Source organism: Clytia hemisphaerica, unplaced genomic scaffold (assembly GCF_902728285.1).
Source record: "Clytia hemisphaerica strain Z4C2 unplaced genomic scaffold, Clytia hemisphaerica genome assembly, whole genome shotgun sequence".
NCBI classification, from domain to species: domain Eukaryota; kingdom Metazoa; phylum Cnidaria; class Hydrozoa; order Leptothecata; family Clytiidae; genus Clytia; species Clytia hemisphaerica.
The window spans coordinates 284,821-299,424 of record NW_027103553.1 but is presented as its reverse complement, the minus strand read 5'-3'; the positions used below and the strand labels follow the sequence as shown (position 1 = coordinate 299,424).

General features: G+C 34.5%; 2 protein-coding genes and 1 long non-coding RNA gene across 3 annotated transcripts; 1 reads left to right on the top strand and 2 right to left on the bottom strand.

Moving 5' to 3' along the window:
- The first annotated feature begins 1,077 nt into the window (after window positions 1–1,077).
- Window positions 1,078–2,779, top strand: LOC136800341 (putative autophagy-related protein 11). The gene is made up of 2 exons (XM_067056975.1): window positions 1,078–1,802; window positions 2,297–2,779. Exons 1-2 carry the CDS (start codon window positions 1,563–1,565, stop codon window positions 2,639–2,641), a joined length of 585 nt encoding a protein of 194 aa, XP_066913076.1. The 5' UTR covers window positions 1,078–1,562; the 3' UTR covers window positions 2,642–2,779.
- Window positions 2,780–5,781: 3,002 nt separating this feature from the next.
- Window positions 5,782–6,465, bottom strand: LOC136800354 (uncharacterized). The gene is made up of 2 exons (XR_010845697.1): window positions 6,392–6,465; window positions 5,782–6,088 (listed from the first exon to the last, which is right to left on the bottom strand). It is a non-coding gene; the product is annotated as an uncharacterized lncRNA (long non-coding RNA).
- A 1,246-nt stretch (window positions 6,466–7,711) lies between these two features.
- Window positions 7,712–13,054, bottom strand: LOC136800353 (uncharacterized). The gene is made up of 6 exons (XM_067056988.1): window positions 12,922–13,054; window positions 12,343–12,391; window positions 10,858–10,946; window positions 10,636–10,687; window positions 10,121–10,206; window positions 7,712–9,407 (listed from the first exon to the last, which is right to left on the bottom strand). The coding sequence occupies exons 1-6, from the start codon at window positions 13,039–13,041 to the stop codon at window positions 9,210–9,212; spliced, it is 594 nt and encodes a 197-aa protein (XP_066913089.1). The 5' UTR covers window positions 13,042–13,054; the 3' UTR covers window positions 7,712–9,209.
- Window positions 13,055–14,604: the final 1,550 nt, after the last annotated feature.

The window sequence follows — 14,604 nt, the reverse complement described above, 5'->3', positions numbered from 1 at the left end:
AAAACACTACCAGCTAATTTAGACTTTTATGAAAGTTGAAACCATATGTTGAGCTTTAGGGAATCAAATTTTCGAAGAAATTGAAGGAAATATTTAATGCTTCCCCAAGAAGGTAGTTTCATCATCACTTAGATATTTGCAATAAATGTCGTAAATAGGAAAATATTCCGGTTTTCTGATTTCGGTTATTCAAATCACCCTTTAAAACTTTCAAAATGCTCAATAGTAGCTACTGAAAAATGGGGGTGGGGCCACTCAATCTGAAAACTACCGTATTTGGAACAGAAATTTGGGTCTCAATGATTAGCTAAATATGAACAAATTCGGTCAAAAAATCGACTGTAACAGTGGATTATTTGAAAACATTTATTTATAAGGTAAAATTGGTCAGATTTTCCAAGATCTTGCCTGTAATAAAACTTCACCTTTCTAACTTATTACGACCCTGGCACTTTTGCGCCCCCCTCCATGGGATAGCGAGTATGCAAAAATTAGTATCTTTCTTCTAGATTATCAACATTTTTCGTAAGCAATTCAATTTTTTTGCCTTTTTTGTGCTTTTACTCACTTATATGCTAAGTCATGTTTTCAAGGGGGTCACACATAGCGTCTTTATATAATTTGATAGAGGAAAAAGAACAACGCTTATCTTTTATCAGTTAATAAGCTGGTCTCTTTAAAAACCTTATCTTATTTTTTGGTACAAATTTAATGACAAGAGGTTAAACTCAAACTACGAAAATAAAGTCAAGGCTTTTCAAATAGAAATTGAAGATATTGACGGTGAGATAAGGTCCCAAAACGTGAAATAAGGTAGTTGAAAAAGAAGAAAAGCTTGAACTACGCACAGTTTTTTGTTGAGAGAGAATTTTTATACATACTTGAAAACAGGGGCAACGTTTTTAAAAAAAGCTGTTGATTGTACTGTGCGTGTCTTGTTTGAAAAATTTATAATTTTATGAAAAATAAAACCTTTGTTTATGCTAGCTACAGGGATAAAAAAAATTTCCCCCTCTAAAATTTCATGTTTTCGAATATATAAAAAGAGGTAGTTTGAAATGGAAATGGGAATTTTCATTTTGATGTTTTAGCTATGCAAGGAGCTTAAACAGATGGGTAGGAAAGATGTTATCTTGACAGGGTGCCAGATCAAATGTTCCAGGAAATAATAATATGACACCTTAAGGTTGACAAAAAAGGGTGAAGTCGCCAAATTAGGTAAACAAAAAGGTCCAATTCTGAATGAATATTGTAATATTGGAGTTGCTGAATTTTATAACTATTGCTAAATGGTTAGACAGTTTTACGTAATATAGCATATATTGTTCCTGGAAAATATTTCCCTTGATTAGCACAATTCTTTTCACCTATATAACACTTAGATATAAAATCGATCAAGTGAAAAAGAAATTTATTAAAGAATCAGAAGTCGAAAAACATTCGGTTGATGAGAAAGAAGTGAAGATCGAGAGAACAAAATTGGGAACGAAGATACGCGATACACATCAAGATTTCTGAGTCTTGATTTAAGAATAAAATAATAAGAGATTCGTCCTTTGCTTATGGATTTGAGCAAATTGAAAAGTAAAGTTGAAATTGGACCATTGCCAAACGTTGTTATATTCTTTGAGACTTTTCACAATGCATTAGTACAAGATTTCAATAAGAAAATTGATGACATTGGAGAAACTTGGACTGAAACGAAAGACGCCATTGGAAATTTAAAAGTGGCTTCTAAAGAAGTACTTCGCGTCCGCGGTGAAACCGCGCGACGGATTGAAGAAAGAGATTACTGGAAACAGGTAAAGTCAATGTATATTTCAATTTCTCCTTTCATCTGGTCCGTCCGAAATTTAAGTTCCACTACAATTAGAGAAAACATTTATCAATCTTGACATTTTACGTGGTACTTTGAGTTCTGCAAGGGATAAAGGCTTGGAATGTCGAAATTTTTGTCTCGGTCGTTTGAATCATTTCTAATGTTATATAAAGATAAAAAGTTATGGTTTTATGAAACATACACTGACATCGTTAAAAAAAGTTTGGTAAATTAGAAGAATATTCTAAATTTCGACTGATTTGATTTAACAGCCTCAATAGCGTAGACAGAATGCCCCTCCTGGTCTACACTTTACTGAGCCTTGTTGGATTTCATGCTTTGCTGAACAAAACGGGGAGCAGGAGTTCCTGTTCTGTTCAACAAGGTATGGAAATTGAAATTCCTATTTACACGACCAGTCATTTGTACGAGAAAAACTGACCCATTCTTATAATTTCTTCACTTTTTATTTTGTAGCTTTACGAAAAAGAAAAAGCTGAGAAAGAAGAAGCATACAAACGAGTAGATGAAATTAAAAACGAACTCTTAAAAGTCAAAGAAGACAAGAAGGTTAAAAATGAATACATTCTGATTAACAATGAGAATCTGGTCCGTAAATTACACGAAGAGAGACAATTACGGTTAGGATTAATAGACGATATGCTTGATTCAAGAAGTTTTATAAACCAAGCGAAAATGTCACAGAAGAAGGAATTATTATCAGACTTAAGAGAACAATGCATCACTGACATTGAAAAAATGAAGCTCTCCACCAAAACACGAAAAATCTCTTTATCGCCAAAGAAGGCTTCGTTTGTATGATGGATGGACGGATGGGCGGATGGAATTCCTAACAACTATTTTTTGATGATATCAGCAAATGCTACTTTTATCATATTTTTATCATAGATTTTAAATTTATAAATGTAAAAGAACAAACTTAAAAGAGCAAATTTGTTTATTTTTAAGTAAAGATGATTGATCTATGTCATCTATGGTAAAATCAGTGGAAGACAGGTAGGTAGATAGATAGACAGACAGACAGATAACTAGTAACTGCATTTACACACTTACAGCATACATCGATTGTCTATTGTTCATTTAGACATCATAAAAAAACTCCAACGAGGGTGCCTGAAAATGAAGAGTGTAGAATAGAAGTTAAATTAATATTTGTTAAGCCTGAGGAAACCTTCAGGGTGTATAAATACCTATTCTCAGGGGCCCTCGTAAGCGTCCTCCTCGCTAATTAATTTTACATCTAGGACAGACTTATTTTTGTTTCGCTGTCTCGATCATTCCAGTCCTATTTCCGTCTAATAAGGCACCTGAGAGTATCTAGCTAGACTGGAGTCGTTTAAAATGCGTGTAATACAGTAGTATAGGCGTTATATGATAATACGATTACTGTTACGGGATTTAGTTTGTATAAACGACTGGAAGAATCCGGTGTTCCGGTCTTATAGATACCCCGGCTAGCAACGCAGAAACTTGCGCAGAGAGAAAAAAAATTATCAAGCAACAACAAACTCTCAAAACATAATCAACTCAAGTGAAAAAATTTTAACACACAAAATTTTAACATTTTTTGAGGAAAAATTATAATTGCAATATTGACACTTTTCTTTTGTTTGGAGTTAGTGTACAAAGTGTACTATTTGCTTTATTTCTACTGAATTAAGTCGTCTAGCTTGCTAGACTAGTATTTAGCAAGAAATGCACAAACAACGTTCATCAAGTTTGAAACCTACCGTCAATTAGAGTTACTTTCATAAGCGAAAAAAATATTAATTTGGTCTGGAGGCGATGATTGTTACCCCTAGCTAATGAAAGAAGTCCCCGGTATCTAAGGTAATTTTGCCCTAAGATGCTCACAACATAATATCTGAGAAAACATCGATGTAAGCAGAGATTTGGAAAAAGAGGATAAGAAATGCGCTACACGCTTTATTTTTTATAAGAATACACTTTATAAGAATGTCCATGATGAAAATGGCCAAAAAACTAAGAATATGCTAAGAATATCACCATCTTGAATTTTGCTACTAAAGCTAAGAATGCCATTTTAAGAGCATTTTCAATTATAAATTATCAATTATCCCCAAGTTAGGCTCACTCCTTTTACAAAAGTGCCATTTTATGCTTGAGACGTATGTACTAAATGTTAAATCTAGTATGAATAAGGATCCCAACCTAAGAATGTGCTGTAAGAATATTTTAGGATGATTTTCCAAAAAAAGTTAAGAATATTCATGATGAAATGGATTTACACCATTCTTATAAAAAAAAAAGCGTGTATTCATCTATTTGAAGCTAGGCTGTAGAATCTTTTGTTTCTATTGAAATGTCTGCGGCCGATCGATTGTTTTCGTTCTGAACCAATCAGAGCGCTTGATTCGTTATGCGCACAAGACTAGAAGTACAAACAAAAAATGGCAGCCGTGATTGATATCGAAAGTGAATTTTTTTTCTTTCTAAAGTCGAGAATTTTGTTATTTTTTATAAGCACTTTTTTACTTTGGACAAGACTTTGGGTTGCGAGCCTTAAATAGTTTCTCAGCTTTATTTGTAAAAAATATTTCCCTTGCTGGATAATTTAGATACCAAAATAATTGAAATGTGTTGCGTTAGAATACAAACGAAGCTGGTAAAACTAGTTTATCATTATTCTTGGGCTAAAGTTTCTAAGAAACAATACCATAAAGGCCTCTTCAGTAGGGATAGCGAGGTTGAAAATAAAACCTTGGAGGACAAAAAAAACAACAAATGTCAAAGAAAGAAAAGGAAAAAAAGAAACGATGGCCATTCATGATATCAATGCCAGGAGGTCATAAATACCATGAAGGCTTCTTGTAAGAACTTTATGAGTTCTAGACAAACAAAACATAAAATAATTCTACAATACCATTGAAAAAATACAAAAATTATACCGAAAGACATCACCAGGGGATTTCCCCAGATATGTTAGAAAAAAATATTATATATACAAAAAAACATCGTAAAAATGAGGTTAAAAAAAACTGAAAAAACTATGCATTTCCATCCAACCCAACAAATAATAGTGTATAAAAATTAAATATTCTTCCACAGTGTATATTATGTATATTTGAATTACAGATTGTCATTGTTAGTTTTGTATTTTTTTTTCAGTGCATAATATATGACTTCGCTATTTCTCTGAATATAAATCTTCTTTGCAACTGCTGCAAAAGATTAAGAACAAAAAGACTTTTCAGTATAATTTAACTTCATTTATAGGCCTTTAAAAAACCTCAAATCAATGTGTATTGCAGAGCATGAAGAAAAATAGATCACCATTGACTTTACTTGAAGTAAAAAGTTGGATATACATAAAAATGACCAAAGCCTTTCCAACTGTGTTCTTGAGTAGTACATTTCATACAGATTTTAAGACTTCAAAGCTGATTAAAAATTGGATTATTGCTCCATGAACACTAAATGCAAAAGGTGTTATGACTCAATGCTAAAAAATTTAAATCTAAATTTGAAAAAAATAGTTTAAAGATAACATCAGACTGAAAATATGAATATAAATTTAAATTATAGAAGCATTTCTGGCTCTTCCTGGTTTGTTTACATTTGGCAATTTTGGCCTACATGTTCCCTGATTTGATGACTTGTTTTGACCTGTTTCCCAAATTAAGGGATAGCTTCAGGGCAAAAGCCCCCAAATCAAAATATAGACAAATGAAGTAGACTTATCATTGCAGCACGTATCCATTTCATCTATACCATGCAATATGTATTTATGCCTCAAAATTCAGTTTCCAAGGACAACCTGGATAAAAAACAAACATCGAAATAAAGATTCCAAAAAGAAGTTGCATCAAAATCCACTTGGCCAGAGAACATTTACATAATAATGTGTATATCGAAATCCCCAATTTTCCATTGAACATTCTGATAATAAATATATCGACATCCATTTTTCAAAGGGCATACAGGTCCAACCGCTCAAATCCACTTTTTCCATAAATATAACATCAAACACCATAGAATTATTATTCCATCCTGCTTCTGTTGAGTCAAATAGATATAATACACGTAAAGTTTTCGTACATCAGTTCCCGCTCATCTTTTAGCAGTCCTTTTCTGCTGGCACTGCAGAGAACAGACGTGACAGTCAACATGCAAAAATGTCTGAATCTTGAGTCAATCGTCGTTGCATCGGCAACCTGTACTTGGATGGCCAATACTTCTATGCGACGGTGTTGTTAACAGTATTTCACAAAGAATATGATAACTAGCCTGAAAATAAAATGTAAATCTGTATATGAAATTACCCTAATCCGTTTAAATACAAAATGCAAATTCCACGGATTAAGCAATATTTTGAATGTAAAAGTACCAAAGCCTTGCACCTTCTAAATCATAATCCACTGACTGGTCAAAATCATGACCCTTCAGGTAGTCACAATTTATAAATATCACATGTCAAAGTTATTTTTTGAAATGTTTTTGTTGTTGAAACCTTGAAATTTTCAACCCAAAAAATCAATGGTTTCCCTAGATAGAGCTAAAAGTACCACAGAGGAAATCAAGTATACTTACTGAATCTCAATTCCATTACCATGGGGCAAGTTTTGCTTAAAATTACATTTTTTTATCTAAAAGTTGAAGAAAAAAAAAACAACAAAATTATCAATTGATTTTGCCCATCTTAAATCAAAATGCCAAGACGTTTTAGAGAGTGCCGGGGTAAACTAATACTTACATGATCACTATCAACCTTCCTACTACCCATAAAAATTATGTCTGCAACACAAAAAATTCATTCAGAGCAATACAAGCCAGAAAGAAATTGGTCCCAATTTTTCAAAATTTCAAGCATGCCTCATGTCCGCCATCTTTACTCCCAGAATATGGAATGATTTTCCTCGATTTTCTCAGGGGAAACCCCCAAAAAGATCAAAGATTCACTCCCCAGTCTCTTTTTCACAAAGAACTCACTGGAAAGCTTTATTCAAAGGACTTTTTTCTTGAACATTGGTTAACCTGTACGTAACGCCATTTTGTTTCGGCCTTCCTTCTTGCTCAACTATTCTACAGCCTTGCTTCTTCAAAGGGTGCCGAATTCAAAGGGAAAGAATAGGAAAACAGCGAGCGGCAGCGGCGTTTCTTATCCTCTTTTCCCAAATCTCTGATGTAAGCAAAGAAGTAGGGGAGAAAATAAATGATATATACTTACAATACTTCACACTTGACTAGCAAATATACCACATATGACAGAGATACTTTTAAGCCACCATTCCTCAGCATCTATCATATTTCTATATTTTAAATTTTTTTTTACTTGTGAGCTGAAAGATAAAGTTTATTAAGTGTATTTTCTCGATTTCTAGCAATCAATTTTCAGAGAATCAAACTTTTTTGAATTGGAAAGAGGAGATTTTCCCCATTTTAAGCTTGAGACAGCCTTTCACAAAAACAAGTGACATTAACATTTGGAAAATGTTTATTTAAAGATATCTTACAAAAGTAAATTTCTAAAAAATGTAACAAAAAATAACAAAGAAAAAAATCAGGCGTTTGAATGGGTGTCGGGTAGAATGTAAATGACTACTAAGGCGAAAGTTTTTTCAATGTGCGGAAACGTTTAGAGGGGGGTATGGTGGTTCCATTTAGACGGGGGTTCTGTTATTATAAGTTAGGGTCAGGGTTGGACTCGAGGGTCACAATATAGAGCCGAAGGCTCTCTTAGGGGCACTCGCATTGAGTTTCAAGCCGAAGGCTAGAGGTCAATCTCCTTGGTAGGATTTGAAGCCAACAAATCCTACCAAAGTTGCGCGGCCTTGAGCGACCCGCCTGGTTTTTACACAAATGACAGATTGAAACTAAAATTTACCGCTTAATTTCGAAAAATATATCACTCGAAAACAAAGGAATTGCTAGATTCAATCCGTCATCAAAAATACGGCGCATATTTTAAGGCTTCAATTTTTCTTGCCTGAGAAAGGTTAGAGATTGACCTCTAGCCTTCGGCTTGAAACTCAATGGGCACTCGTACCATGTGACTAAACATAGTGCCTTTTAGGGGCACCGGTAGGGTTGGGACCTATTATATATAGAGTCTTTAAATTACACCCTACAAGTATTTGTTCGTTTCGTGGAGAGTCATTTACAATCTATCCACGACCGTTTGAATGCGAAGAGTAATTATTTTATAATCGATATCAAATATGGTGGTTCGATGTCAATTTGTTTCCTATGATTTTCTCATCCTCCTAGAGGCTCTCAAATACTTTTGTTTGGAAACCTTGGTCCACCTCTAAATGGCAGAGGGAATCACTTTTGGCAATAGTATTTTTGAGTAAGAAAAAATTTGTTCATAAAAATATTAGAAATTTTTGGCAGACAAAAATAATTTAGATTTCGAAAGTAAATTATAGAAATGCGAAAAAAATACATGTCTAAAAATAAATAACACCAACACCAAATTGAAAGATTTTTGTTGTTTGGCATTTTCATAAATTTGACATTTTAATGAGGGAATGCGTGAAAAAAAACTGCGTTGTAAATGTTCTGGTTGTAATATAGTAAAACTCTTCAAAAGGAAAATATTATTCGCTCTTTGTTTAGACTTGTTTCTAAGCTATACGAGTAATGTCTGAAATTGTGAAATCATTGTTTTGCTTTTTGAAAATAATATAGGATGTATGTGCCTCTAATATAAAAAAAAGTTCATAAAAATTTATAAAAAAATAATAAATTAATAATGAAACGAAATAGCAAAAGACTCCCACTTCAATTCACAAAAAAATAAAATTTCTCTTAAAAAATAAAGGTCACGTCAGCAAATCTCATTCACAACGACTTTCTGGTTCTTCTGATATAAAAAAAATCATTCCTGGAAATTCTCCTCGTTAAAACCAAGTATTTTTTAAAGTAAGAGTACATGTTGTTTTTTTATAAGCATAATATAAGCATACCGAGACCTGAACAAGCATATTACTTGCATTTGAGGTGAAAAAATTAATTTTTTTAATAGATAGAAAAGAAGTCGTTGAAATGCAATTGTTGTACTTTGTTCATTTCCCTATCTCTATGTCTTGGAGAGTAAAAAAAAACTGAAATTTAGGGTAGAAGTTAAAAATATTCAAGTTTTCTAGAAAGAAACCTCGATGATTTCCAACCAGCTGAAAAAGTACAAGATGAACACATCTTTAGACTCAGACAGTAAGGATCTTGTTAACCTACAATGATTGTTCTGAAAGTTGTGAAGAGTCGAGTATCTTTATCACACCACGAAAACTCTTGAGATACCACACATGTTACTTGCTTCTTGTCATGAAGAATTTAAAGACTATTAAATCACAAGAAGAGGTACTGCGATGACCGAATCTCGAAAACGGAATAAAAACATACACCACTACAACCATCGTTGAAGAAGAGGTATATCTCTGGGCGGTAGATCAGTTGGCGCCCTCACCAAACACCCATAGTTCCAGATTTGGTGTTCTATTGTGTGTTGTCTCCGCAGTGTAAAAGCACCATTCTTTTGTCCACGTAACCATGTTCCTTTGTAGATTGAACCGTCTTTGAATTTCTCTTCACCAGACCCTTGTCGCTGAAATAGAATGAATTTGGAACATAGTTACTCAAACATAATTGGAGGTTTTACTCAAACTTTCATCTTAAACCATCTGATTATCTCTTTAAGCGGTTAAATTTACACGTGGACCTTTTTACGAATTGAAAGTCCAAAATTTTCGCATGGGTTAATTTCGCGAATCAGCATCTTTTTCACCTATTTCTTCTTTCATTTTCCTGGAGGGTTTTTACCAAATTTTTCGCGATGACTATATTTCGCGAAAAGGATCAAAATTCTTAAAAACCGCGAAAGTTTAATCAAGGTAAGATTTATGGCACAAAAAAGTTTGATTTCATATTTTCATAGCAGGAGAAGCCGAGCTTCAATTGAAAAGCACTACAGTAAATGCGCCGGACTTAAGAAGTTACCGTAGGATGGCGAGACTTTCTCGTTCCCGGCTAAACTTTCCTATTGCCATTTTACATCTAAAAAAGACCAAGACTCTTGGGATGTGGAATAGTAACTTAAATTGTTAGACGTTCAGTCTTGAGGCTGTAAGGTTTTGTCCAGGTGCAGCAGAAAAATTATTTTTGCTGGTACACCAGGAAAACAGGGGAAAGATCCCGAAAATGTGCCAGGAATGTCTCCCCGGGAGTGAGAAAGTGTAGCCACTTGTAATCTTTAGTTCCTTTGACATCAGCTAGCCCATTTATTTTTTGAGGAAGATATCAAGTAATGTAAATTCATACCATATCTTCCACAAACGTCCCTTCGAATGTTGAATCTTTGAGTTTTTCTTTTCCTTTCCCTTCTTTTACACCATTCACCCATTGACCTAAGAAAAATGTTAGAGGTATATAGAATGGTACTGTATCTTTAAATTTAAAGTATGATATATAAATGAGAGGAACATTATTGGTAATCCAATTCAATCAGACGGTGCTAAGCAAAGTTAGTGAGCATTTTCATCTGATGGCTGTCGGCGGAGCCAGGAGTGAGAGAGTTTATCCCCTTTTCTATTTGCGCTAGACCTGGGAAACTACTCATTCGCTGAGTTGACAGTGACCGGAGATTGAACCCCCAACCTGTAGATTGTAAGGCGAGATGGTCTAAATCAGTCAGCGAAGTTTAGGTTTTTGAAAGCAATGGACCGACTAAGCTACCCGGATACTTATTAAAATTAAAAATGGTAATTTGATTTTTGGTCAAACTTAAATAATCTTCAATGTGCCATAAGTAAAAAAGTGTTCGATGTCTAACATACCTTCATAAGAGTAGTTGTTGACGGGATCGTTCAATAAGCAAAGACCGTGTTGCTAGAAAAGATATGGAATGAAGTGAAATTATTAAATCAAAGCTTGTGCATAGTGAAAGATGGAAATGTTGCATTTTTGAAAATGGAACTACTTTTGAGGAATTTTATCTACGCGAAATTTAATCCAATTAAGAAAAATACATCTATGGAAAGTGGAAAAAGAGGTCATACTTTCCCTTGCTGCCAATGACCATCACAAGACCATTGACCAGGTTTGGTGAGGATACCTTTTCCACACTGACAATTATCTTGCCATTCACCTATGAAGAGACAAGCGTATCAAGTTACAGTACAAGATATGGGAATCCCAATGTTATCCTACTTCAGGCCCGTAGGAAGCATTTTTATTTTGAGGGGGCAAAGTGAGAAATATAAACCGAGGGCCAGCCATGGTTTGGCCCTAGGGAGAACATTTCGCAATTTAAGGTGTCTAGATTGCTGGAAAAAGCATCTAATTAAAGGATTATGTTCAAAATGAAGCCATTAATACAAGATTTTTTAAATAATAATAATAATAACAATAATGCTATACAAGTTCGCAGGCCACCGTGCGAGCACATGGGCCTTTATTAACCGCTCTTTGTTCGGTTTACAATTTTCTTAAGATAGAGTTTTTTCCTAGGGCTCCCCCTGACTTTGAATTTAAAGTTTGCATCCTTTAGTGACGTGTTCATTTCTTGGGCTTTCCACTCTTTGATTGTCTTCCTTTCACTTTTCGTAAGATCTTCTGTCACACGGAAGGGCAATCTTTCTCCTTTAGTGATTGCTCTTAACACTGTATTTTTGTCTTCTTCGTTTGCAAATCGGACTTTTATTGGTCGATAGCGTTTTTCATCTTCCTTTTCCTTCGAAAATTTTCCGATTCTTTGAGTTTCTTCTATCTTTATATTCCTTAAGCTTAGTTTCTTAGGTAAGACTTTTTCATTTAGATATTCTTCGTCGTAGATTTTGGTTGACTCCTCTGAATCTTCAGTGGATTCGTCAACACCATGAAAAATTAGATTGCACGCCATGGATTGAATCTGTCGTTCCTCCTGTTTTTCCCTTCGAAGTACGTTTTCTATGTTTTTCTCGATTTGCCTCGACGCGACTGCTGCGTAGCTTTGTGATTTATTTTCTCCTTTCTTCTCAATGATGTCTTCCATCTTCTTTTCGATCGTTGCCATTCTGGTCTCAAAGCTATCCTTTATTTCGCTGATCATTGTATTAACGTCTTTGGACTTTAGTTGAGTGATTTCTACGTCCTGGGCTTTCATTATATTTTCGCAAGCTATTTATTTTTGGAAAAATCCTTTTTTTTTTGGGGGGGGGGGCAAATGCCCCTGTCGCCCCCCGGTTGCTACGGGCCTGGTCTTGTTTAGACCGGAGCTAATACAAGACAATTCTCTGAATTAATCAAAAGCCAGACCGTAAGAAAAATAAAAATCTTGATTGATGTAAAGGAATTTGATTTGCTGCACTGATTACTTATTGAGGAAAGTATATTCGGAATTTATTTTTGTTGGGGAAATTTTTGTTGGAAAAAATTAGCCACTAAGCCGAAATCTGTTTCAGATTGATTGAGGAGGACTTACTCAGGCTTTATTTCCCCCGATATTTTATTTAGAATCTAATGTGATTGAATTTCAAAGGAAGGAAAGGAGGAATGTGAATTACCATTGTACATAGCACCATTTTTATATTTCATCTTCCCTGAGCCGCACATCTATAAAAGAAAAGCAAAGTCGAGATTTATCTACCAAGTAAGTAAACGCTTTTTTCGAACGCATTCAGCCCTAGCCTTGATAGGGCAACTAAATTGGGTCCAGCTGAGAGAAAAATACAGGGATACTACGAAGTAACATATTTAGAAGCCAAGAGATGGGCATAATTATACGAAAAGAGAATATATATGCCCACCTTCTATTGGCAAGAAGGAGGTTTTTCTACTAATGACCAGTTTTTACCGAGACTGGATTCGTTTATAATCCGTGTAATACAGTAACATATGTGTAATTATGATAATACGATAATTGTAACGGAATAATATCTGGAATAACCAAAAATAACTACAGGTTGTATACACTACAATTTATCCCTTTAATTTTTTTTCGCTTATTTTCTACTTTGTTTGACTTAGTCGACTTAGAATGTTAGACCTGTTTTTACCTTATTATAAAGAGAGAGAAATACAGGGATAATACTAAGTAACATATCTAGAAGCCAAGGAGATTGGCATCATTTATACCATTTTACCTTATTATAATGAAATTCGCCATCATAAGTGGAACCGTCTTTCAATTCAAGAACACCAGAGCCATGCATCAAGTCACTTTGCCACTGACCTCTGTAAAAACCACCGTAACTGTACACCATCACGCCTTGTCCAATGCGCTGTAAAAGAACAGAGTGAAGGTTTTGTTATTTTCATATTGGGTCTCAACGACTCAAAATATTCAGGAAAGATTTGGTTAACCTTTTCAGCCCGGCAGACGTGCATACACGTCGAGCATACGTTCCGGCAGACGTATATAGTCGTTTTTTTGACATAGTGATCTTCTAAGCTATATTTCTCCCATTGGCTTTTTCGCTAGCCGTAGAAGTAAAGAGAAACGGAAAGTAGAGGTTCTAAGCTTTCTTTTGATATATGGTGATGTAATGTTTTGATCACGTGGTGAGGCATCAGATTTCGGAGAAAAGGTAGAGAAAAACACTGAATCAAGATGGCGACCAAGAAATGGGTTTTTCAAACTTACTGCTGAAGTTCTTGGATTTTCTGACTGGTTTAGGCCACTTTTCTTCATGGAAACATTGTTTTTATAATGGCAAAATATCCAGTAAGTATATCTTATATTTTGTGTTTTGTTTTTAGCATAAAAATTCCATTTATTTGTCATTTTGACCACTTTTCTCGACAAACCATCGGAGTCGACCCAAACTTACAGTACTTTTTACTTTTTATTTAGGTTGGAGCATGAAAAGTGGACAAATTCAATGCAAAAGTGTTTTCTACACCTCATTTATTTCAAAGGAGCACCAAAGAATTTGAAAAGCCTGGATTTATGTTGAATTGCACTACTTCTTCCGCTCCACCAGCAACGGTCGATCGATCCCCGAAATTCTTGGCTCATAAAGATGTCCTGATTACAGCTTATATGGATCAAAATGATGGCAGGAACCACATAACAGCCACATGGAATTATTATGATGACATTTAGCATTCTTTATGGGCAAAAGAGACCAGATTTGATAGCAATGAGTTTGCCTCAAAAGGCTTACGGTTTTTGGAAACTTTGCAACTGTCGCCGACTATGCCATCTAGTTTCACGGTAGCCGATACCCTTCAAAAGCTTAAGGAGCTAAGAATACTGACTGAAAGTGTTGTTTAGATAGTTTGGGGAATACTTTTTACACCATTTTTGATGTTGTAGCTGCTTCTGGAAAACACATTATCATCAAAATACTTCAAAATTGTATATATTGGATTTTTTTTAGCCGAAAATCGTGATTTTTGGCAAAAGTGACCGATATTTGGGAGGCTGGTGTGACACATACAGATTTTTCTGGATGATGCTGATTTTTGGTATATTACTTCAAAATGATGTATAGATTGATAAATAGCCAAAGAAAGACAGATTTTTTAATTAACTTCCCCCCACTTTTTTTTGCTCTAGAAGTGAAAAATGCAAAAAAAGTGACATTACCGCAAAACGTGAAAAAAACTGTGGTTTACGTGATGCTACCATTTTTGTTGGAATATTTTATTTGGATTGGTACTTGGTCTAGAAGTTGTAGAATTTAAGTAGCTTTTCAGGGATACCTTACTTTTTTTCTAAAGATTCCTAGTTCTTGAGTTATGATCAAATAACTGAACATGTCTATTTTCTGAAAAAATGTCGCGCGCTGACAGCGTGAAAATTTAAAAAGTTGCGCGCTGGA